General features: G+C 46.5%; 1 protein-coding gene across 2 annotated transcripts in view; it reads left to right on the top strand.

Moving 5' to 3' along the window:
• Positions 1–26,691, top strand: part of AGPS (alkylglycerone phosphate synthase) — a 244,162-nt gene that overhangs the window by 61,678 nt on the left and 155,793 nt on the right. For both annotated transcript variants that reach the window (XM_040440072.1, XM_040440071.1), the window contains exon 2: positions 25,116–25,205. Coding sequence is in view for 1 of the 2 variants with exons in the window: in XM_040440071.1 (XP_040296005.1) it covers positions 25,116–25,205 (90 nt within the window). In the remaining variant the exon portion in view is untranslated. The remainder of the gene's footprint in view (positions 1–25,115; positions 25,206–26,691) is intronic.

The raw sequence follows: 26,691 nt of genomic DNA, 5'->3' as shown, positions 1-26,691 counted from the left end.
ATATTTATGGCTCATCTAACCGTGAAGTACTTAGGGCCATGATGTTTGGCTTAACGCCTGGAGTCTCGTTTTTTTCCTGGGATCTTCACTTACAGTAAACAGGAGAAAGGAGCCGCATTCCATTGTGATCTTGTCAGGAAGGAAGGTTTCCTGACCACTGAAAGTGTAAGGCAGAAGAAGCCTTAGGTTTTATGGCTGCAATTGGTTTAACGAGGCTAGTAAAGATCTTAGTCACCGGATGGTTATTAGGTTACTAATATTTGCTATTTTAACTTTTTTGGTGTGGCTATTGTTATACGCAAGTAAAGTGCGACCCATCGGGACATTTTATGTCCTATTAGGTCGTAGAGGGGCTTTCTACTCAATTTGACACCCTTTAACGAGGATTCTGTGAGACTTGGCTATGATGGCCTATCCTTCACCGAACATCTGGGAATGGGAGTAGTTCCGGTGTAGCCTGGCACGGCCAATACATAGTGAACAAAGCTGTTTAGTTCTGGCGGCGCACAGCTGATCGGACGGACTCCGGATCCCGACCACGCGCCAATCTGATATTGTAGATCTGTTCTAAGCATAGGTCATTAATAGTTTAATCTCGGAGCAACATCTATTTCAAATATTGGATGATCACAGCACTCATTCAATTACTGGCTTTTCGTAGGGTGCTTGTCTGTGCGGGTCCCTAAATCCACCTATGGGACCCTATTCGTGTTCCATAAACAAATTGACAGCGCTCCAAAATCGCAGGTGAAATGTTTGTGATTTATTCAGCCGGACATAACTTTAGGCAACGTTTCGGGCTTTATTTCGCCCTTCGTCAGGCTTGGGAAGAAAGAAGAGAAAACATTTCATGAGGTTACAGATATCCATCGTATAAACAATACATTCGTACAGTTTTGATATTGCAATCGATGACAATGGGTTATGCTTAAACCCCACCCCCCGCCGCCCGTCAATGTACCTTGTAATTTTTTTTTATATATCTCTGTACCGCCTTAGATAAAATTTTTAGATAATGACGGTTTTCAGAGGATCCCGTAGAATTATACTATCTGTACGAATGTATTGTTTATACGATGGATTCCTGTAAGATCATGAAATATTTTCTCTTCTTTGTTCAATAGCCTGATGAAGGGCGAAATAAAGCCCGAAACGTTGCCTAAAGTTCTGTCCGGCTGAATAAATCACAGAATATTTCACCTGCAATTTTGAAGTGCTGTCAATTTGTTTATGTCTTTGAAACATAGTGTGCATGGCCGTAAGTGTTTTGCGGTCTGCGAATTTCGGATCCGCAAAACAAGGATCCTGGCCGTGGGCATGCCACCATTTTATTTATTTTTTTCAGACTCCCCTAGAAATGTCCTATCATTGTCCGCAAAACGGACAAGAATCGGACGTGTTCTATCCTTTTTGCGGGGCCGCGGAACGGACATATGGATTGTGCTTTCGCATTTTTTGCAGCCTCAAGTGAATGGATCCGCAAACAATTCAGATCAGATGCGGACCGAAACTACAGTCGCGAGCATGAGCCCTTAACATGATCTAGTGGGTTGGCCCCCTTCATAATAAAAGCACATTTACGCGCTCCGACTGGGCAGGCAATTTCCATGAGCTGAGCAGCTTCCTTGTGCTTCCGGTTGCGTGCGTCCACCCCGCAATAGATAAGACGTGTCCTATTCGCTGCCGCATCTTGCGGACCCATTGAAGTCAGTAGGTACATACCGCGATGTGCTGTGCACACAGTCAGGTTTTCTTGATTTGCGGACCCATGGTTTGATTTGCGGGTCGTGTGAATGGACCCTAAAAAATGTAATTCCCCCGATGAATGAGCGATCAGTGATCTGCGGCAGATCGGCCCAATAATAACAGTCCCGTGTAAATGCACCTCGAGTATTTCAGGCTTGATTCTTGGTCCTGATATGACGGTCTGGCAAGGATCGGTGGGTGTGGGAAATTGCGCAGATGCGCATGTCCCTTGGGAAGCATATAAATGAAAGAGTAATGTGTCTGAGGTTTTGACAAACAGCATTGAAGCATTTTATGGCTTGCACATGTCTTCTACTGAAACTCCAGAAGTGTGTATTGATTTGTGACAGACGAGGGACCATCGATTCCTAGGATATCCCCATGCGCTGTTCTCACCACATATATTTAAGCAGATACAAGCATTGCTATTGTGCCAGCCTGGAGAGTCCGGAAATCATGTATGTTTGAGGGGCTCATGAAGCGTGCGGCTGCTGCGCTTTCATCTTTACATCACTGGCTCCTCTAGAAGAATGGCATGATGGATCTGCACCCCTGGACCATGTCCCAAAACCCCATAGCAGCACGCGCTAGAATAAATGTACCGTGATCCTTTCTATGACGTCGTAGATCATGATGGATGACACAAACAGCGCCACACGGACCCCATTGGCTATAATGGGTTACTTAATTTTACCAAAAAAGAAATGAGACGGCATGGTATACCAGTATTTCTTAAAGGGGTTGTCCGGCCTTGGAGCTTGGCAACTCCTGGGGTACTGCCCCTGTCCCTTCAAGACAAAATAGCTACTCGCCTTTTTGCGGTCCTGACCTTGCTCCGTTCCTGTGGGGACCGGTAGTGGGTTCGTCCTGTGACTGCTGTGCACAGTCTCGGGCCTCAGTGGTCACCGTGGCTTGAACGCTAAGTCTCGGCAGTAATTGGCCGCTGCAGTCATTGCACAAAGACACTTCCTGGTCCTGCAGCGACTGGAAGCGGCTGGTAATGGACCACGGACAGGTGAGTTGAAGGCGACAGGGAGGACCCCAGGGGGTTGTAGGTCCAAGGCCTGACCACCCCTTTTAGAGAATTGGCAATGGGAGATCTTAATGTAAAGCATTCAATACAGATGTGAACACAGCTGTAAAAGTATTTTCCGGGAGTTAAAGGGGTTGTCTAAAAAGGGGGGCCCGTGCCACTCAGTGCGTCACAGCTCTGGTCCTCCTCCCACGGTTTGTATACAAAGCTGCAGTGGTGACTTGCTGGTATATAGCACGTGACTGCTGCAGCCAGTCATTGTCCTCAGCGGTCTCATGCCGTATACGTAATACACCAATCCATAGTCTGCAAATACACACATTGATATCAATGGATATGAAAGCGGAGACCAGAACAACGCACATACGTGAATCACTGACGTGTGAAAGAGGCCTAAGCTACAGTGTCTATAGGGGTTGTGGTCCTAAGAGTAAGGCCGCGGTCACATGGCGGCGTCCTGGTCAGTATTTGCAAACCAAATCCGAGAGTGGGTTCAAAACATGGAAGAGCTAGACACTTAGGCCTCATTCACACGACTGTGTGTTTTGTGGTCCGCAAATTGCAGATCTGTAAAACATGGATGGCGTTTGCAGAACGGCACGGACAGCCATTGATATAACTGCCTATTCTTGTCCGCAAAACGGAGTGCTGTCCACCTCTTTTTCGGCCCCCGGTGAAGTGAATGGGTCCGCATCCAAGCCGCAAAAACTGCGGCTCGGATGCGGACCAAAACAACGGTCGTGTGCATGAGGCCTTATAAACGCTTTAGCAAAATAGGAACCAGAATACCGCCTCGTGAGAGCGCCTAATGTGCCTCATATAAATGCATAATGAGCAGCTTCCTCGTGGGGGAGATTTATCAAACTGGTGTAAAGTAGAGCTGGCTTGGTTGCCCACAGCAACCAATCAGATTCCTCCTCTCATTTTCCATAGGAGCTGTGAAAAATGAAAGGCGAAATCTGATTGGTTGCTATGGACAACCGAGCCAGTTCTACTTTGCACCAGTTTGATAAATCTTCCCTAAGATGGTCCTGTACTCGTCCGTTTTGTGGACAAGGATGGGACGTTTCTACAGGAGTGAAAAAAAAATTAGTCACCATGCACAGGGCCAGGCTCCGTGTTTTGTGGACCCGCGATATGCGGATCGCAAAACTGCTACGGTCATGTGCATGAGACCTAGCGGTAATGTATTTACCCCCTATGAGCTAGGAAATGAAAGGTCATTACGTCTACACTACACTACTCTATAGTAAGCCTCTGCTCCTTTCATCCAAGGAGTACGTCAGGACTGTATATCTTCGAGGTGTGGGGTTACAGTGTCTGTCATTGAAAAATATATATACGTTGCGGTATACTGTGTGTGTTTTTTTTTTTTTACTGTGGCCCTCTGTATAGGAAAACCTAGCAGACTTGAAAAGGTGCGCCATGTAAAACTGAAATGTCAGCAGGCCCAAGGGCTTAATCATTCAAACGATTTTCACGTCCGGGTGCCATCTGAGTTTAAAGGCTGTGAATACCTTTGGGGCAATTTTCTTGTATTACTGCATTCTACCTATTTTTGGGCTAAAGTTATGGCGGTCATTCATCAGGCTGAAATCTGTCTAATACAGTTAGTTGCACCGCAATCTGCGACTTTTCCCCACTCACGGCAGGTCTAAGAAAGTGGGCATGGCATGGGTGGGGAAGGGGACGGGCTGGTAGACCCCTCTCATTCACCATTTCAGGCGTAGAAAAAGGTCTAAATGTAAGACGGCTCGCAAGCTGTCTCACGTTTAGAACTGGAGAGGCTGAAGTTATGGAGAGGCCGGGGCGCCCACCGCCAGCGAAGGGGCTTTATTAAGACCGGTGTCTAATCTTAGGACCGTAGCAGGCCCGTGCCCGTATTGCAGTCCGCAAACAGCTGAGCGCACAGTATCGCGGATGCGGAACACTTGAATGGGTCTGCAATCCGGAAGGTACGGAGCAGTGCAGAACGGAGGCACGGATCAGACGCACTACGGAGTGCTTTCGTGGGTTTTCTGTCCGTGCCTGCACTACATTTTTGCGGTGTAGACCATCAAATGCGCATTGTGGACCCCCTTCAAGTGGTGGTTCCCATCACCTTTGGAGGAGCAGAAGAACGGAAATAATGTAAGTGTCATTGACAGCAATGAAGTCTGTTCAGAATCCGGTTTTAGGCTACATGCACACGAACGTTGTCCGACCTGTTGTTTTTGTTTTTTTTTGCGGATAGGATGCGGAACCATTCATTTCAATGGTTCCGCAAAAAATGCAGACAGCACACCGTGTGATGTCCGCATCAGTATGTCCGTTCCATAGCCCCGCAAAAAAATAGAACATGTCCTTTTCTTGTCCATTTTAGGCATTGTTACAATGGATCCGCAAAAAAAAAAAAGCAGCATACGAATCGCAAAAAACATACGGTCGTGTGCATGTAGCCTTAGAAGCAGATTTTTCCAGAATCAGCGGCTGTTCGTGTGAATGAGACCTTTTATATAGTTTTTAATACTTTCAAAAAAGAAAGATTAAAAAAAAATCTCTGCATTGCCATATTCTGACCCCATATCATTTTTGTATAGATGTCTACAGAGCTGTGAGGGCTCATTTTTGTAGCGTAGTTTTTATTGAGGCCATTGATTGATCCAAAGTGTGTCTGACTTTTGGATCACTTTTTTTTTTTATTCTTTGGAGGTGAAGCGACCAATAAAACGTTGCCTCACCCATTTACATTTTTTACTGTACGGGATAAATACATTTATATTTTAATATTTCAGGTGTTTTGGGGCACAGCAGTGTCAATGATGGTTATTTTTATTTATAAAAAAAAAATAAAAATTCTCCAATATTTCTTCTTTTTTTTATTTAAAGGCGTATTCTGGTTACATTAAGTCATAACTATTCAATCATTGGTGGTCCTACCCCATAGTCTCTGCAGCCCCCTAAAGTGAATGGAGCAGGCTGTCTGCAATGATTTACCAATGGGAGACTCACTGTGGAGCCACAGGCCTGTCCCTGCCAGCAGCCGAACGGCTCCCTCGATCTCAGTGTAAGGCCTCTTGCACACGACCGTATGTATTTTGCGGTCCGCAAAAAAAATGGATCCGCAAAAAATAAGGATGACATCCGTGTGCATTCCATATTTTGTGGAACGGAACAGCTGGCCCCTAATAGAACAGTCCTATCCTTGTCCGTAATGCGGACAAGAATAGGACATGTTCTATTTTTTTGCGGAACGGAAATACGGAAATGGAATGCACACGGAGTACCTTCCGTTTTTTTGCGGACCCATTGAAATGAATTGTTCCGTATACAGTCCGCAAAAAAAAAAACGGAAAGAAAATGCGTTTGTGTGCAAGAGGCCTAATTGACCACGGCATCTAAAGGGTTAGATGTCTGCGTTTGGCGTTATTGCTGATCACGGACAGTCCCGCCGAGTGTCTGCTGTGTAAAACTTTGAAGCCCTCACCTCCACCGTATATGTATCCTGCAGGTCGTGAAGGGGTTACATCGGCTCAATATTTTTCGACTTGCCATGTGAGCATAGCCTTCCATGCTTCATCTGAATAAGACCTTACTCTGTTTGCCCTGCAGCCCCCCATAGATGATGGCTGTACTTGATGATTGGGGGACCCCCCTATACCATCCTCTCACAAGCACTGTCTGGACAACCTCTGGAGGTTGCAAAAAAGTGGAAATATTTCGCACGTTTGTTTTAGCGTGTTCTCCTCGGAGCGTTCCAGCCTTTTCATCCTGCAGTGACATCTGGTGCCGTCTTCTCTGACTGCAGAGCCGGCTCCGCACCGTCATGACATGCGCTCAGCAGCCCTGCACGCCTCAAAATGGATGCTGATCAGTTACCAGTGATATATAGAGCTGTAAAAGCTAGACGCATCTCCATCAGTGCCCGCCCGTGTGCCCTCAGCACCCACAGAGCCGCCTCCAGCGCGTGTTCTCTGTCTCGTACTTCTCCCCGCACTGCTCATCTGCTCCATTCTCTGCACTCATCTCGCCAAATTTTGAAGAACATATGTTTTTTACTTTTATTTATCTTTGTAATTCTTTTTTTCCTCCCTCACGTTGACTTTAAGGTAATAAGAAAAACTGCCAATATGCTTTTCACTCTCTTAGGGCTCATGCACACTGCCTTTGGGCGTTTTACGGTTTGCAAATTGCGGATGCGAAAAATACGGATACCGGCCATGTGCATTCCTCATTTTGCGGAACGGAAGGGCCGTCCCCTAATAGAACAGTCCTATCCTTGTCTGTAATGCAGACAATAATAGGACATGTTCTGATTTTGGGCGGAACCGACATACGGACATGGAATGCGAGTCATTTCATTTTTTTTTTTTTTTTGCGGCCCCATTGAACTGAATGGTTCCGCATACGATCTGTCTTGCGCCCTCTGTCTCTGTCTTGCGCCCTCTGTCTCTGTCTTGCGCCCTCTGTCTCTGTCTTGCGCCCTCTGTCTCTGTCTTGCGCCCTCTCATTCAGATGGCCGTATGCTGTCCGCAAAAATGCGGATCCGTTTTTTTTGCGGACAGTTCAGCATGTCCGCAAAAAACGGATTGCATTCCGTTTTTTTGCTCATCCATAGACTTCAATAGGGCCATGTTCTGATTTTCACTGACAAGTATAGGACATGTTTCATTTTTTTGCTGAGCCGTGTAATGGAAGAAAAGGGCCCCATAGAAGTGAATGGGACAGCATCTAATCCGCAAAAAAAGGATCCGCATTTTTGCGGACAGCATATGGCCGTCTGAATGAGCCATAAAAAAATGATATAAAAACTGTCTGTTGCCCACAGCAACCAATCAGTGCAGCTTTGACCGTTTCATAAACCTCCCAAATGGAAGCAATGATGCTAGTGTGAATTGAGCCTAAAAAAGTACAGGCTCGTGCGGTGCCTTACTAAAGGGGTTAACCCACCAATGGTAAAACGAATAAGTAAATTGAAATATCTGGAATAATGCGCACCATCGGTGCAGAAAACGCTTCTCTCCAGTGTCGTTTTTGGCCTCGTGCACATGGCGGAGTTTTTAGTCCATGTCTTATCTGCGTGTTTTGCGGATTGCACACTGGCCCATTTATTTGTACTTTTCTGTAACTCCCCCCCCCCCCCCCCAACAAAAAAAAAACAACGGACAGCGCACAGATGTAGCTATGTATTTCTATGAATTTAGAAGTGGGGATGAAGGAATGGACCACTTCACCTGCCCCTCTGAGGTCACTGTGCAGGCACTGACGGGAGGGAAGCTACTGAGCATGTCAGTCCACCTCTAAGTGCAGGAGAAGGTGGACCAGCAGGGGGCGCTGCCAGAGAGGAAAATGTACAGAAAAAACCTTACAATATATTTACTGGATCCGGCAGGGCTCAGCAAAAACGCTTCTGTTACTGATAATACAACCATCTGCATCTGTCATGAACGGATCCGGTTTTATTATCTTTAACAAGGCCAAGACGGATCAGTCATGAACACCATTGAAAGTCAATGGGGGATGGATCCGTTTTCTATTGTGTCAGAGAAAACGGATACGTCCCCATTGACTTGCATTGGGGGTCATGCTGGACCCGTCTTGCTCCACATCCCAGGACGGAAAACAAACTACAACATGTTGCGGTTTGCTCTCCGGTATGAGAACGCAACTAAACGGAACGGAATGCATTTTGGAGCTCTCCGTTCTGTTCAGTTCAGTTTTGTCCCCATTGACAATGAATGGGGACAAAACTGAAGCGTTTTTTTTCCGGTATTGAGACCCTATGGCGGATCTCAATTCCGGAAAACTAAAACGCTAGTGTGAAAGTAGCCTTAACCCCTTAAATAATGTCTGTATTATCTCATTGCATAAAAGTAAGGCAAGCAGAGACGCGCGCTGTAAGGTAAGCAGAGACGACACACTGTGGCCGCCGACACGCGGTGACTTAACGTGTGTGCAGATGTTTTACGGCTTGTTTCTTCCTTTGATGCTGAGCCATAAAGTTCACACCTGCCACCCGGCATCCTTCTGTTTTCCTAGAGAATTGTGGGTAATGTTGGAAAGCTGTGCGCGCCATTGACTTGAAGGTTGGCACATCACCGCTGTTCCTGTCTGGTTGGCACAGAAGAAAAAGCCTGGAGTGACTCTCTTCTTTCTGTGTCCTGGTGCAAAGTAGGTCGCCCGTCTCATGTACACAGGCTAGTAATTAGGATAATTACTATACATTTGTTGCAGTAATGTCGCGCAATATATTTTATACTGCTAGCCTATGGTGTCACACTGCGACACGACAGTCCCAAAAAACCATCCAAGCTGGATTTTTTTATTTTTGCAACTGTTGTGTTGCAGTCGCAGCGCGACATCATAGCCGAGCATTATAAAATATGTCGCTCGACATTACTCCAACAAATAGTCGCACGACACTTCACCATGTAGCCTTAGGCGACATTTTTATGCGGATTCCGGCACATTTTACCCATAGCGAAATTGACATGTATTATTTGCCCTGTGTGCTGGGAGGTTTTATCAGTCCACATTTGAAAATCCGCCTTATTGAGCGGGACTAATCCACGCAGACCACTGACGGTTAATGCAAATTCACAGCAGAACTCCATGGCGGATTTTGGTGCAGAACTTTCTCCAATCCGATGCGTTCGTCTGAATGGGGTTGTTTAGCAGCAAGCACGTGGATGTCTGCAAGCCTCATTGAGGTGAACAGGAGAGTTGCAGAAAGGGAGCGTTCACACGACCGTGGATCGCAAACCGCAGATCCACGAAACAGTCACCGGCCATGTGCACCCCGTATCGTGGTGCGGACACATTGACGTCAACGGGTCCGCGATCCACAAGATGCGGCCAAAGATGGAACATGTCCTATCTTTTGCGGTGCGTAGGCACGGGCCCAGAAGCACACGGAAACACTTGGAAGCCATTGTGTGTGCTTCTGGGTCTATCCCGCTGCAGTGCAAAAGATAGGACCTGTCAGATCTCTGGCCGCATCTTGTGGACCGCGGACCCGTTGAAGTCGGATCAGTGTTTTGCAGATCTGAAGTTTGTGGTCGGCAAAACGGCTACAATCATCATTTATATCCACACCGCCAGTTCATTTACACTGTGGGTTATTTTTTTTTTTCTGCAGCGAGTAGATGAGATTGCGGCTAGGGCTGCTGCAGCTATCAATATATAGTAATCAAGTATTCTACCGATTTAATCCAATGATTAATCGAGTACTCTAATAAGAAAAAACGAATTAAAGAATGTTTTCTATAAAAACTCATCAGCCCCCCTGCCATCAGCTCCACCTCCAATGCAATTGCTTCCTCCAGCAGTGCCACCGGTTACCCCTCCAATGCCACCAGCTTCCCCAGTGCCATCAGCACCTTCCAGTGCCCCCACTGCCACCAGTCCCCCCACCCCCTCTCCTAGTCATCAGTGCCCAGCCGCAGCGCCAGTGAACTAAAATGTCCTGACGATGTGTGTACGTCAGGATACAGTGCAGCGCTGTGCGGGCAGGCGGGTGAACACGGAGCGTGAGTAATGGCAAGCTCTTCACTCACACTCCGTGGTGACAGGGCACAACCGAATCATCGATGTGAAAAATTAGCATTGAGGTTTTTTTTTGTGTCGAGTTAGGGCTTGTTCACACGACCATGCCGTGTTTTGCGGTCCGCAAATTGCGAATGCCGCCCCTGTGCCTTCCGCAATTTGCGGAACGGAACAGGAGGCCCATTATAGGAATGCCTATTCTTGTCCACAAAACGGACAAGAATAGGACATGACTCATAATTTTTGCGGGGCCACGGAATAGAGCAACGGATGCGGACAGCACACGGAGTGCTGTCCCCTTCTTTTGCAGCCCTGTTGAAGGGAATGGGTCCGCATCCGAGCTGCAAAAAATGTGGCTCGGATGCGGAACAAAAACCACGGTCGTGTGAATGAGCCCTTTAATCAATTAATTTGAGTAATAGTTTCAGCCCTAATCTCAGCTGTAAAATGCTACGGACAGTTGTGCGTCAGAAAATCCACCGCGTGTACGTCCCGCCCGGGCCTACCTTTACTAGCACCGCTATACAATCGTCTTGCAGCACGGTGACCAGATGATTCTCCTAATTAGGTTTTTGCGTCTGTGCATTTAGTCTGACGTACATGCTGGGAAAGTCTCCCAACGTATACGTGATTGTCTCCAGAGGCAGCCTTTACCCAGATGGAAATCAGTAGGGTCTCCTTGTGGCCTCCGTCTGGCTGCCATACATCAGCTGTATAGGAATGCACCGCACGCTCCTATACAGGACCCCATTAGGTGTATATGTCCTGAGCATAAACAGTAGGCTTAACCCACCAAGTACATGTTTGGCCAAAACGAGCCTGTATGGGGGATCGGACCGACCGCCATTGAATGTGTGTGTGTGTGGGGGGGGCTTTAACCTAGTTGGGGGGAGAAAACCGCTACATGTTAAACCATGACTGGGGTTTGGATACTTAGACCTCGTGAAATATCTAGAACTCCTGCTTTAGCCCACTGACTGCTCACTCTCAAGTCTTGGAAGCAGAGATATGGGGTGCTGTTGGACAGGGTCTTTACACTGGACTAAGTTTAATAGAACAATCTCTCCGCCTAGTGAACCAGCATGGAGGGTACAGTATTCTGAATCGAGCACAGCGTAAAAATGAGGGCACCTGTATAAGACTCCAAAAGTTCAAATGCTTTACGTTTACGTGGTTATCCTATAAATTTCTGTCTTTTAGGCCTCATGCACACGACCGTGCCGTTTTTTTGCGGTCCGCAAACTGTGGATCCGCACAAAACGGAAGCACATTGTAGAAATGCCTATTCTTGTCCGCAAAACTGACAAGAATAGGACGTTATATTTTTTGGGCGGGGCCACGGAACGGAGCAACGGATGCGGACAGCACACGGAGTGCTGTCTGCATCTTTTGCGGCCCCAATTGAAGCGAATGGGTCCGCATCCGAGCTGCAAAAACTGCGGCTCGGATGCGGACCCGAAAAACGGTCGTGTGCATGAGGCCTTACTCATTTATCTGGAGGACTTTCTTCCCTTTCTGTGGGTGGGCAGCAGCTCCTCAAGCACCTGTATCTCCCAGAAAGGCTCTTGTGTAGAGCCGAAACGTTGCCTTGTCATATGGGTGAATAAAGTCTTTTATTATAAAGTGGGGATGAATGAATGATGGGTGTCTGAGACGCTTCACCTGCCTCTCTATGATATCACTGCGCTGGCACCGAGAGGAGGGGGAGGGAAGCTACTGAGCATGTCAGTCCACCTCTGAACGCAGAAGATGGATGGCAAGGAGAAACAGCAGGGGGCGCTACCAGAAAGGAAAATGTAATGTAGATAAAAAAAATAAAAATAAAAAATGATAACATTTACAAAGTCCTTTTCAAAGTTTCATCGGGTAACCCATTCAATGACCCGGCAATGGAAAAATTGGTGATCTGATTTCATAGCGGGCACATTGCCCGTCCCCGAGGCTGTGCTCACCCGGCGGTCATTCCTCTCTGAGTATTTGCTATAGGAGGATTTCTGTATGCAGATTTATTCCGCTCTATAGATGTAAAATTGTCTTCTGCAATAAGGCATTAGGAAAAAAATGAAAAATAAAAATGTCCGCTAATAAAACGTAAACATGAAAATTGTATTCTTTTTCTCTAAATGGGCCATTAATATTTGAACATTTTACCACTAAAACCTAATCTGTCCATAACCCCCGCGTACACCCATTCACTAGGAAGGGGATGACTGATGGCCGGCGGGGCGTTAACAATTTATGAGCTGATTGAATTGACCTCTTAGGCACATAAATGTCCAATAAAACATAATATTAGTTTCTCCCAGACTAAGAAAAAAAAAGAGAAATAATGACCTTTTTATTTATATATTTTTTATTATTTTGCATTGTAACGTGAGTAATGTATTACGCCACGTTCTGGTTCGCAGGCATTAAACGTGTCCTGGGCAAAGAAGAGGACAAAGGCATTATTGGTTTATCAAGAATTGTGACTCCTTAGTCCCCTGCCCCCCCCCCCCCCATTTTCTCCATGCCCTGTAAGTCCGTCATACTGTAGAAAGGAAAAAAAATAAAAAATCTTACTGCAGAACTGTTCCAGAACATTAAACCTTATAAAAAACCCGCCATCCCCAGCCACGCAGCAGTTTGAAAATGTTCAATCCATTCAGCGCCAGTTGTATTTAATATTTCTCAGATGAACTCAAGTTCAACCCGGCTCTATAATTTTCAGTTTATTTGCCTTCCCCGTTCACGTTCGATAAAACAGTCCCTGCCAGTTTCAGCCGGTTCGTGGTAACTCTTTCGTCCCCGCTCAGGCCTGCTGCACGTTTGCAGAGCTTTTGGGCTTCAGACCACCGTCCTGGAGCGTGAAGGGTGTGGGGGGGACATCATAAGGCTGCAAAAAGGGAGGGGGGGGGGGGGGGTTGTCTGTGCAAACTGATTTGCATGGGAGGAGAAATCGCGCCGCACATACATTTGCCTTGTAATGAATTGTCTTGTATATTATGTGTTTATGGCTCGCTTTCCAGTCTGCATCTGTTAAGCTCGCTCGCCTGCATGAGCAAAGAGAAGCGACCTCCATTATCTGCCACGCCGCAGACAGAATACCGCTCGCACACCGTCTCGTCATTCCCTCGCTTCATCCTTTTTGCAAAAAAATTGAGATTTATTTTATTTTTGGTATTGAAGCGCCATAAAATAAATCTTCACCCATTGACCTGCCACAGGCGAGAGTTTCTCTTCTGCCTGGCTGGTCTTACAATCTCAGTACTGGGTTTGGGAATCCTGAAAGGATTCAGGTTTTTAGTGTTTTTTTTTTTTTTAACTTGTTCTAGATCCCAGAAAATGATGAAAAAAAAATGTTTTATCGCAAATAGGTGGCATGGAAAAATGATGCACGCGTTTGGAGTCCAGTGGGCGGTCCTACTTGGTGATTGAGAGCCTATCCCGGTGTGCGTACGAAGAGGCGGCTGTCTGTCGCTGATAGGGCCGCCCACTGGACTCCTAAGCTCAGAACGAGCAGAGATTTCAATGAATAAAATACAAGTTGTGCGGACTTTCCCATAAACCGATATATAAATCTGCTCGGCTCCTCCTGCGCTGTAATGACAGGAGCCAGTTCTGTGGGAGGTTAGAACGCCAGCTTGATGGAAGTTTTCTGGGATTGATGGCCTGAGGACAGGTAATCAATGTGGGATCGGCAGGGGTCTTAGGCTAAGTTCACACGAACGTGTGTGATCTGTGGCCGTATTGCGGCCCGCAAATCGCGGGCCGCAATACACGGCCATAGTTCCGTGTGAATTCCGCATCACAGATGCGGACCCATTCACTTCAATGGGTCCGCTAATCCGGAATTGCGGAACGGCCGCACGGGACGGGACCCCTCGGAAGCACTACGGAGTGCCTCCGTGGGGTTACGCCCCGTACTTCCGTTCCGCTAAAAGATAGAACAAGTCCTATCTTTTAGCGGAACGGCCGGATCGCGGACCCATTAAAGTGAATGGGTCCGCGATCCGATGCGGCTGACCTACGGCCGGCGATCGTGCATTACGGCGATCGTGAACCCGGCCTTACTCTGGTGAGTGCTGTGGCCTCCTCGCGGCTTTCCTAGCACAGTGCTGTCCATTGTACAGCGGCTGTGCTTGGTATCGCAGTTTAACCCATTCTCTTGAAGGGGACTGAGCGGCTCCTAGGACGTCACATTGGCCTATCATGGGAAAGGGTGCCGGATGGTGAAACCATAAAGGCCTGACCCAGAGCAGACCTCTATTGGCACAAGGACACGACCATTGGGTAGGTGAAAAAGTTTCTTTATTGGAAGGCAAAAAATTCCACATAGACTTGGGCTCCTTTTTCCAGTCTGATTGTAGCTGGGGGTGCAGTCTCGTCAAGCCGCACTCCATTTGGAAGGACTGCTTGCCGCTTCCAATAAAGAAACCTTTTCACCGACCCAACAGTTGTAGATGTCTTTATGGTGTAACCGTCCGGCACCCTTTGGCATCCGTGTAAGGGGGATTCTGAAGACACCGGCAGCACCGACCTACCAAATCAGATTATCTGCATTCGCTAGTGCTGGGCCTATCTGCACAACAGCAGCGGGTGCACAGCTTTTTCCTGTCGGAGTCTCGTATGTTTGATGTACGCTGAGCGCCTTTTTTCCCCTCTGCCATCATTTTTGTCACGTGGCCTAGGGAGAGGCCTGAGCACTCACAGCACCGCGGCCTCTTCATACCGGCGATCCTGAGGATAGGTCATCAATATGATAATCCCAGAAAACCCCTTTAATCATGAGTATTAGGCTACTTTCACACCTGCGTTAGGTGCGGATCCGTCTGGTATCTGCACAGACGGATCCGCACCTATAATGCAAATGCTTGTATCCGTTCAGAACGGATCCGTTTATTTTATTTTTTTCATGATAATGCAAACGGATCTGTTTTGACTTGCACTGAAAGTCAATGGGAGGTGGATCAGTTTTTAATTGCACCATATTGTGTCTGTGAAAACGGATCCGTCCCCATTCACTTACATTGTAAGTCAGGACGGATCCGTTTGGCTCCGCATCGCCAGGCGGACACCAAAACGCTGCAAGCAGCGTTTTGGTGTCCGCCTCCAGAGCAGAATGGAGGCTGAACGGAGGCAAACTGATGCATTCTGAACGGATCCTTATCCATTCAGAAAGCATTGGGGCAGAACTGATCCGTTTTGGGCCGCTTGTGAGAGCCCTGAATCGATCTCACAAGCGGACCCAGAAACGCCAGGGTGAAAGTAGCCTAAGTTGTATTAATATTGAGACATTCCTATTTTATGTGGTCTTTTTTTGTTCTAAAGTTGTACAATAATAGCAAGTGTGGAATTTGGGTCCTATATGTATGGGGAAAAATTTGGCACCATTGGGCGTAGTACATCTCCTCCGTGAAGCCATTAAACAGTGGATATTTTTTTAGGCCTCTTGCACACGAATGTTGTGCATCCGTTCCGTGCATTGGGGACCGCAATTGTCCGTGCGGCGGCCGGCAGGGATCGAGACTCATTCAACTTGAATGGGTCCGTGAACCATCTGCACCGCAAAAAAAATAGAATAAGTTCTATATTTTTTTTTTTGCGGTGTGGAGGCACGGACAGAAACACCACAGAGGCACTCCATAGTGCTTCCCGTGGGGTTCCGATCCGTGCTTCCGTTCCACATCTCCGTGACTGCGGACCCATTCAAGTGAATGGGTCCACATCCGTGATGCAGAGTGCACATGGGCCGGTGCCCGTGTATTATAGAACCGCCAAATGCGGGCCGCAATACGGCCACGGACACACAGCGTTGGTGTGCAAGAGGCCTTAGAGATATGAAAGTAATAATATGTGCACGTCCCTGTATACAGCCATGCCAAGGAAAGTGGAAACCTCCGTTGTCTAAATTGATGACTGCCTTCAGGAACCGGGGCGTGTCGTCCATTACCGTGGGAATATATAAGTTTGTATGTTCTTCTAGCCGGACCACTGAAAATGTCATTCACTTTTGGAGTGGTCTGGCTTGTCCCTAAAGAGGATCGGTCAGCATTTCTGTACATACATGTATTTCCTATCGGAGTGGAAATATGTGCAATATGCATTGTCAGTCAAGTAAGTCTGGATCATCTTTTCTTTGCCAATCCTCTGTTACTCATCCTAGAAATGTAATGATAAATTGACCATTCTTCTTTGTTAAATATATAGTACTCCTCAGTTTCAGGTCTGTAATACTTAAGAGATATGAGAAATGCGAGAAATACGAAAGAGAAGACGTCATCGGCGCAGGCGCACTGAGGGAGTGCTGAGGAGGCGAGCCTCCTTCTCTCAGAGCGCCTGCGCCGAATGAAGACAGGCGCGGGATTTGAAATGTTGACAGGGCCGGCCGGAGGAGGAGAGCGCTCGCTGGCCCTGTCAATCAACAGGAGGAGGGGGGCGGTTTTTTGGCGGCAACTACCAGCAAGTAGACGCCCTACTTGCTGGTAGTGAAGTCATTTGCATATTTTAAAAAATCGATTTTTAATGAAACGAAGCCACAGACAAAGGTAAGAGCCCTATATAGGGAATAGTCGTCCAATAAGGATTTTAACAAGCCCAAAAATGAAAAATGTGTTTTGGGGGGTGACAGAAGCCCTGGCTATGGACACCTTTCCAGCTTTTTTTAAAAAATTATGGCTCATTTTGGGCTACAAAATATTTTTGGTCCATATTAAAATTCTTTGTACAGCTATTACTTTCAGTGCATTTGCAGACTCGCCCCCCTCTGCTTCACACTGAATCCTTCTTGGCTCGATCTGTACTCTTGTCTGCACATTCTGCTAAATTTGTAGCAGTTTGATAGGAACATAAGGCTAGTTTCACACTTGCGGCAGGACGGATCCGACATGCTGTTCACCATGTCGGATCCATCCTGCGGCTATTTCGCCGTGCCCCCGGGCCGCCGCTCCGTCCCCATTGACTATAATGGGGATGGGGGCGGAGCTCCGGCGGTGCACGGCGAAAGCCGCCGGACTAAAATTACTGCATGTCAGGTTTTTTAGTCCGGCGGCTTTCGCCGTGCACCGCCGTGCTGCGCCGGAGCTCCGCCCCCATCCCCATTATAGTCAATGGGGACGGAGCGGCGGCCCGGGGGCACGGCGAAATAGCCGCAGGATGGATCCGACATGGTGAACAGCATGTCGGATCCGTCCTGCCGCAAGTGTGAAAGTACCCTTAACTTAAGTGAGTGTTTGTTTGTTTATGAGCCAAGGTTTTATGCCGAGCATCAGGATACGCGCGTGTGGGTCACCTCTGATTGCCGCCTGTACATGTGCGGTGCGGCAACCACAGATAGGGCCCGGCAATTAGCACGGATCCACATCCTGATGCCGGCCTGCAATGTGTATGGACAGTCTTGGGGTCTTCACATCACTGCTATTAATTTTAGAGGAGGGGGTTAAAGGGGTTGTCCAAGGCCATTAAAAACCTCAGACAAGCCCCCGATTGTTGTATGATGCTCTCTCATTACCTCTTTCTCCAGCGCTGTTCTCTGTGCCGCTGGTCCGGTCCTCTGTCCGCCGCTGCTTTAGACTGCAGCACTGACGTGCAGATATACGGCACAAGACCACTGCAGCCAATGCCTGTCCTCGGCAGTATCCTATGGATAGGCGCTAGAGGCTTTTCCTGGGACATCCTTTATAATATTGTAAATTAATGAAGAAATGGCAGTTCTACTTACCTGTGGAGGTAACTATCTGAGTATATTATAAGGGCGCCTTCACACGCATCCGATTTAGTTGCAGAAATTTTCTTCTAAAAAAACGTTTTCTTGAAAATAATTTCCATTTACTTGAATGTGGTTTGCAGAAATCCATCTGCTTCGCACCAAAACATCCTCATTTAAATGAATGGAATTGATGTTTAATCACAGAAAATTTCTGCAACAATAGGCGCCGTCAATGACCGTCATAAGTGCGACACAGCATCCCCATGGTGTGAGTGCAAGAGCTCGAGGGTCGTAATGTTTCTGGCTTTTTAAAAAAAATCTGGCGGCCTTCTGCCTGATGTGGGCAGTGCTTACCCCCAATGTGCTGCCGATCCCACCGTCTCCGTTGCGCTCACACTGGCTGCGGGCTCTGCTCACTTTCCGACCGGGTGTGTTCGCCAGTCTTACTGCTAAGCTGCGTATGAGCAAATTGTCCTCCCACAACCGGGCAGAAGATGGCCAGATTTTTTAAAAAGCCCGGAGAACCCTATAATAACTTTGCTTTCCTTTTGGTTTTCAGGTAAATCCTTTTCTGTATTAACACTTACAGCTCATTTTACATCTACACTAGGGCTGCAGCGATCGATTATTTTAGTAATCAAGTATTCTATCGATTAATCCAATGATTAATCGAGTACTCTAATAAGAAAAAAACGAATTAAAAGAAAGTTTTCCTTTATGAAAACTCATCAGCCGCCCCTGCCATTAGTCCTCAGCACCTTCAGCCCTCTCTGTGCCATCACCCCCCCCCCCCCCATGACATCAGTACTGGGTGGCATCACCCCCCCCATGCCATCAGTACTCTGTGCCATCACCCCCCCATGCCATCAGTACTCTGTGCCATCACCCCCCCATGACATCAGTACTGTGCCATCACCCCCCCATGCCATCAGTACTGTGCCATCACCCCCCCATGCCGTTAGTCCTCTGTGCCATCAGCCCCCTTACCATCAGTACTCTGTGCCATCACCCCCCCCCCCCCCATGACATCAGTACTGGGTGGCATCACCCCCCCCATGACATCAGTACTGGGTGGCATCACCCCCCCATGACATCAGTACTGGGTGCCATCACCCCCCCATGACATCAGTACTCTGTGCCATCACCCCCCCCATGACATCAGTACTCTGTGCCATCACCCCCCCATGACATCAGTACTCTGTGCCATCACCCCCCCATGCCATCAGTACTGTGCCATCACCCCCCCATGCCGTTAGTCCTCTGTGCCATCAGCCCCCTCACCATCAGTCCTCTGTGCCATCTCCCCCCATGCCATCAGTCCTCTGTGCCCTCTGCTTCTAGCTATCCCCAGCACCAGTTTAATACGTACCTCTTCTGTAGGGGCGCCGCCGACACTCCACAGCTCTTGAGCCTCTTTTTCTCCGCGCGCTGCACTGTCGTCTTGACGTCACACAGCGTCAGGTCATAGTGCGCGACTGCGCGCTTACCTGCACTATGTCCTGATGATGTGTCAGGATACAGTGCAGCACGGTGCGGGCCGGCGGGTAACCACGGAGCCTGAATAATAGCAAGCGCTTCACTCACGCTCGGTGATCATATGACACAAACGAATCCTTGATGCAAAAAATTTGCATCGAGGAATTTTTTTATGTCGAGTTACTCGATTTAATCGAGTAATCGTTGCAGCCCTAATCTACGCTGAAGCTCCGAGTTAGGCCTCAAGCACACGGCCATGCCCGTACTAAGGTCCGCAAAGAGCAGGTCCACAATATGCGGGCACCGGCCCTGTACACACCGTATCACGGATGTGGACCCATTCACAACAAAGTGCTTCCATCTGGTTTCTCTCCGTGCCTCCGCACCGCAAAAAAAAAATACATGCTTTATTTTTTTTGTGGTGCGGACGGATCACAGACCCATTCAAGTTGAATGGGTCTGGATCCGTTGTGGCAGCCGCGCGGATAGTGCCCGTGCATTGGGGAGCGCAAATTGCAGCCCCCAATGCACGGAGCGGCAGGGCAACGGCCTGATGCCGGGACATTGAGCGCTGACTGACAGTAAGGCGATCAGCACTTGTTTAAAGGGAATGTGTCACTGACATTTTTTCCTGTCATTTTAAAACTAGTTAGCGACACATATCCTTCTTTTCTAGTTTAGTTTTATTTTCTGATTACAGATTTTTTTTAAATTAAAATTCCTAACCAGGGTTATGGGGGCGGCCATCTTGCCTGAGCTGTACTTAACAGCATTTAGAGAGATGCTTTACAGCAGCCACCATGGGCCATTGACAACATGGACTGGGGCTGACCTCACTGACTTCTTTGGGAGAGTTTTCTAGGCAGGCTGTGTGACCTGTGCAGAGGTCAGGAGGGAGCAGATGAGCTGCAATATCACCTACTGTGAATGGTGGATCCTGTGTCATCTGTTATCATAGTCCTGCCTGTGATGGGAAGCAGATAACTGCTGTAAAGTGATCGACCAAGGATTGTCGCCTATTGGGTTGACTAGACAGTGCGAAAACTTCAGGATTTTTTATTTTTTTTATATATACTGTAGATATTAACATGGAAAAGAAACCACCAAGATTTCTTCAAAAATGTTAAACGTCAAAACTTGATTTTAACGCTCATTTTTTACGGCACTTTCCCTTTTTAGAAGGACCTTTTACATGAACTGATACAAACTGCACAAGGGCCCAACAGTCAAAGAAGGATCATTTGTATATTGTTGGCAGCATATCCCTTTTTACAGGGGGACGTGCGAATGACAAAATTTTTTTGGGGGATTCGTAAAAGAGTCAGACTTCAGATGAGCGTTTCTGAGGGTTGTACCAGTTCCGGCGGGGCTGCTCCTGTCTCCGCCGGACTGGAAGTGTGACACGCCGTCCACATGCTAGCCAGTCAGGGGCCTCGGTCTGGGGGAATTCTCAAGTGGTGTGTTTTTTTTTTGTTTGTTTTTTTTTTTTGTTGCCATTTTCCTTCACTTGTGATGGTTTTTGGGTTCCTTTGCATTTTAAAATTTTCAGCACACTCTGGCTATGGCTTTTTTGTTTTCTGTAGTTTTTTTGCCACTTCTTTAAAAAAAATAAAAAAATAAAAAGTGTTTTTTTTAACTTTCTTTTCCCTAACAATGGCTTTAGTCTTTGTGATCTGTAGTACAGAGTGACAGAGGGGCATACACTTACCTGTTTTAAAACTTGTGGCAAAAAAGCCACAAAAAATGAAGTAAAATTATATACCGGTATATATACATCCATAAAAATGTGTATTTTTGGTCTTAATAAACCACATTTATATATATATGAAGAAAACCTAAAGAAATGTCTCTAGTGTATAGCAGTATAGGCAGATGAGTAAAATGTAGAATTTACTTTAACAAACCTTCTACTGATCAGCAGGACGGCCTTATTGCCTCCTGTACACACACAGCCCACGCTGCTCCGCCGTCTTGGAGAGTGTTCTAGTGGGAGTCTGTGGGAGGGTTCAGTGCAGGAGGAATTAGTAGTGGAGTAATGCTGCCACCTAGTGTTCAGCCATATGAAGTGCGCTTTTTTTTTTTTTTTTTTTTTTTTTTTTAACCATTCAGAGACAGTCATTTGCATGTGAGCAGGAGGGGGCGATTAATATCATTTTGTCAGTGGTAATAAACCCCCAGCCATAATTATCTCAGTTGGCCTATAAACCGTGCAGAATGTCATTAGGTAGAACAAGTACTGGGTGTGTCTGATCAGACGCCTGGCACCAGTCGTGTGCATGGGTCATACCGAGGTGCAGTACCTTGTGTGACCTTACGCCTTCGCCCGCCATGAACTTTGGCGGGGGCCTTATTCCTTAGAATAGACCTCAAGTAGCAGCAATCAAAGACATCAGTGTTCTTGCCAGTCACGAGCCGGGATATCAGATGCAGCAGTCACTGGGGGCGTCACGTTACTGTTATGTGACATTGGCTGAATCACAGCAACTTGTAAACCTCCCGACGTCTGAGGAACTACATCTCTCAGCTGATGGAGCATGCTGGGAGTTATAGTGTGCAGCACGCCAGCTGCACGGAATTCTTCAATTACATTTAAAGTGACCAATATGCAAAATGATCATCATTATTATTATAATGATTCATATCATTGTGTTGTGTGTGTGACAGAGCGCTATGAGAGAGAGAGCGCTAAGAGAGAGAGAGCGCTAAGAGAGAGAGAGCGCTAAGAGAGAGAGCGCTAAGAGAGAGAGAGCGCTAAGAGAGAGAGAGCGCTAAGAGAGAGAGAGCGCTAAGAGAGAGAGAGCGCTAAGAGAGAGAGAGCGCTAAGAGAGAGAGAGCGCTAAGAGAGAGAGAGCGCTAAGAGAGAGAGCGCGCTAAGAGAGAGAGAGCGCTAAGAGAGAGAGAGCGCTATGAGAGAGAGAGCGCTATGAGAGAGAGAGCGCTATGAGAGAGAGAGCGCTTTGAGAGAGAGAGCGCTATGAGAGAGAGAGCGCTATGAGAGAGAGAGCGCTATGAGAGAGAGAGCGCTATGAGAGAGAGAGCGCTATGAGAGAGAGAGAGCGCTATGAGAGAGAGAGAGAGCTATGAGAGAGAGAGAGAGCTATGAGAGAGAGAGAGAGCTATGAGAGAGAGAGAGAGCTATGAGAGAGAGAGAGAGCTATGAGAGAGAGAGAGAGCTATGAGAGAGAGAGGGCGCTATGAGAGAGAGAGAGGGCGCTATGAGAGAGAGAGAGGGCGCTATGAGAGAGAGAGAGGGCGCTATGAGAGAGAGAGAGGGCGCTATGAGAGAGAGAGGGCGCTATGAGAGAGAGAGAGGGCGCTATGAGAGAGAGAGAGGGCGCTATGAGAGAGAGAGAGGGCGCTATGAGAGAGAGAGAGGGCGCTATGAGAGAGAGAGAGGGCGCTATGAGAGAGAGAGAGGGCGCTATGAGAGAGAGAGAGGGCGCTATGAGAGAGAGAGAGGGCGCTATGAGAGAGAGAGAGGGCGCTATGAGAGAGAGAGAGAGAATCTTTCCTTGTTTATTATGATGACTGGTTTTGACTCTTCACTTTGTCTTTAAGGGCAGGTTCACACTTAGTTTTTTGGAGGCAGGTTTTTCAGCTGAAGCCATGAGTGGATCCAGCAGGAAGGAGAAGTCCTTCTTTATTTTTCCCATTCCTTTAGAATCCACTTCCAGTTTTGGCTGAAAAATCTGCCGTAAAACCTCAGTGTGAACCTTCCCTAAGGCTTATTTCACACGAGCGATATGTGGTATGGTCAGTCTGACATTACATCAGGGGGTTGTTACAAGCTCTGGTGGGGGTCATCTGTTATGTAATTTAGTAGTGGGGTATATAGCACCGAGTGTATATATGCAGTGTGTATATATATATATATATGCATGCAGTATGTGACTGTGTCTATATAATGTGAGATGTGTTGGTGGAGGAAGTATTCCTGTTTTGTGTAATGATCTAATGCCTGTCATGCTGTGCACATGTGATGAAAGGACAGGAAATTCAGCCGCTTGTGTTGGGATGGAAGTGCGCTTATACTGCCCCCTTGTGTCCACAAGAACTATTAGCTGCAGCAATAAAACTGAGCAAATAATATCAATTATGTTTTTATATGTATTACATTAAATAATTAAAAGAACGAATACATTATTAAAATAAAATGTTTGTCTTGAAAAGGTCCAATATTATGTTTTTTTTATTTATTTTTATTAGGGGCTGTTCACATCTCATTTTTGATCTATATCGAGCAAACAGTAAAAAACACATTGAAATGTATCCCTCGAAATACCTGTAGACTATAATTGGGCAAACATGGTTAAAAAATTCAGACTTCGTTTGCCACAGTTTTTTTGGTACATAATTATTATTATTTTTTTTTTTTGAAGGACAGCATAGTGTACCATACCAGGCTTTTCTGTCCTGCAAAGAAAAAAAATATATACATTTTTTTCTTGCCCTCAAACATATCAATTTGTTTTCTGATGATGCCTTAAGTTATTTTAGATATATATATATTTTTTAATAAAACAGGTTTCACAAAACATACTTTAAAAAAATTAAAAAAAATTGCATGTTTTTATGCGTTTTTTCATATAAACATACAACAAAAATGAGATGTGAACAGCCCCTTATTTGTATTAAATCTTTTAAAAGAAAAAGTAATATAAATTATTTAATTTTTAGGACACCGTGCTCAATAATGAAATGCCATTTACGTAGTTACGCTGAGTAAGAAACGGACTACACAAAATTTGTGTAAAGTCAAACTTCTTGAAAGCACCACCTCTTTAGGCCTCATGCACAGGGCCCTGGTTTCGGTCCGCCTCCGAGCCGCTTTTTTGCGAGTCGGATGTTGACATATCAACTTCACTGGGGCCGCAAAAGATACAGATAGCACTCCGTGTGATGACCGCATTTGCCCGTCCGTTCTGTGGCCCCGGAAAAAAAAACAAAAAAAAACCAGACACGGCTGGTCTGTTGAGGGCCAGACGTTCCATTCTGCAAAATGCAGAATGCCTACAGCCAGCATCCATGTTTTGCGGATCTGCATTTTGCGGACCTCCGTCGTGTGCATGAGGCCTTAGGAAGATGACCTCTTTATCCAGACCAGATTTTCTGTGACATATTGTCTCTTCCACGGTGTATCATACATATACTCACCATCTTCTTACTGTCATTTTGGGTGGTCGTATCAAAGAGGTTTCGCTGTGTTTCAGGTGTATGGGAAAGGCCAAGTGCCCAGCCAGTTGTTATAGGCCAGGTGCTGGACGCCACTGACATATGTGCACCGATCCAGCATCTGTAGACTACTGGCGCTGGACAGGAAAGCGTAGCATGCAGAGTTTTTCTGTTGGGCAAAATTTGACCTCGGGGTGGTAAGGGATGTATCCAATGTATGTGAACTATCCCATAGAAAACCATCAGTTCTGGCTTCAGTTCCCTTCCGACGTTTTCTGCATCACTCCATCACTGCATCAATACAAGCTCATGTACAAAATGTCAGAACATGTGGTCAGTGCTGCTAAAAGGATTGAAATGCGTGGTGTTTGCGTGTAAAGGAGTTCTTCTTTAAGTATATAGATGTAGACACGCGTGTGACCGTGTAGTCCTATGTGTGACATGTTTTTCTCTCTTTTTTTTTTTCCCCCCCTGAAGACAAGAGCTTCTGAAGTGGAACGGATGGGGTTACAACGATTCCAAGTTCACTTTCAACAAGAAGGGCCAGGCTGAATTCACCGGCAAGAGGTAAGAAAGAAAAGAGGAACGTGTACTGGCGAAAATGACATTACTACGCCAAATGTCAGGCGGAATTTAGAAATGAACTTTGAAGAAATGAAGTTTTTTTTTTTTTTTTTTCTTGATTGATCGCGGTTGAGATCAGTAGATGTGATGTTGACCGTTCCTGTAAAGGAAAAAGCTGCTTCAAATCTTGCGCTTTTAGGCCCCTTTCACACAAGCGAGTATTCCGCGCGGGTGCAATACGTGATGCGAACGCACGGAATCCGGACCCATTCATTTCAATGGGTCTGTGTACATGAGCGTTGGTTTTCACACATCACTTGTGCCTTGCATGAAAATCGCAACATGTTCTATATTCTGCGATTTTTCACGCAGCGCTGGCCCCATAGAAGTGAATGGGGCTGCGTTAAAAAATCGCAAGCATCCGCACTTGCTTGCGGTTTTTTTAACGGATGGTTGCTAAGAGATGATGTTGTTTGTAAACATTCAGTTTTTTATCACGTGCGTGCAAAACGCATTAAATCGCATTGCACCCGCGCAATTAAAAACTGAACGCGATTGCAAACAAAACTAGATGAACTTGCTTGCGAAATCGCACATTTTTTCAATGAACGCATCCGGACCTAATGCGCTTGTCTGCAAGGAGCCTTAGCGTCTTCTTCAGACTAAATATAATTGATTGATTGATTTCTTCTGGGATCATTGGTTGTTATATCTGTTAATTATTTGGTCCATTTTGTTTATCAAATGTAGCAATTCGTCAAAAGGTCCTCGTATTAATGTAGGACCTGCTGCTTTCACTTGGAAGGAACAATTCCTCCCAGTGCCTGTAGATGGTGCTGTAGTACCAGCAAGCCTTCCTTTGCTGAAAGCCAGACCTTCAAATGGTTAAATTGTGCGGGCGGGCATATGTAAATCCGTTCGCCGAGTCACACATGACCGTATCCAATGGCGGGGTATTGTTATCTGGATCTGACGCCCCCTAATCCATCATTTTGGACGGCTGGTGACGCCCTTATTCCGGGAACCAGCCAATCCCGAAGCACCGCACAGTTGGTGTAGCCTTGTGTAAACAGAGCATGAGCCCTGCTGGAAAACATTTTAAAGGGGCGGCGTCCTCTCTGACATAGACACCAATCCTTTCTGGGGGAGAGGAGAGAAATAAAGGCGCTTAGATAGCAATCCCCTAATGTTGTGTTATCACCATTGCTCTTTATGAAAAGTCATGGCAAGTAGTTAGGATGTAGCAGTGGTGAAAAACCCGTATTCCCCGCTGCGGCGTAAATCTGTCATCAGGGGGTCCCATTTGCTGCCATTGTTTGCAGAAGTCCCTTCCATTACAGCTCATTTATTTCTTTATTCTACCAGGTAAAGACTTTCTGCCGCCAGAATATTCTAATTTTGAGATTGTAGATTTTTAATAATAATCTTTATATAGCGCCACTATTCCGCAGAGGATTATGTATAAGCAGTCATAGATAACATGGCAACA

This window comes from Bufo bufo, chromosome 7, assembly GCF_905171765.1.
Source record: "Bufo bufo chromosome 7, aBufBuf1.1, whole genome shotgun sequence".
Lineage (NCBI taxonomy): Eukaryota > Metazoa > Chordata > Amphibia > Anura > Bufonidae > Bufo > Bufo bufo.
This window is presented reverse-complemented; position numbering and strand designations above follow the sequence as displayed.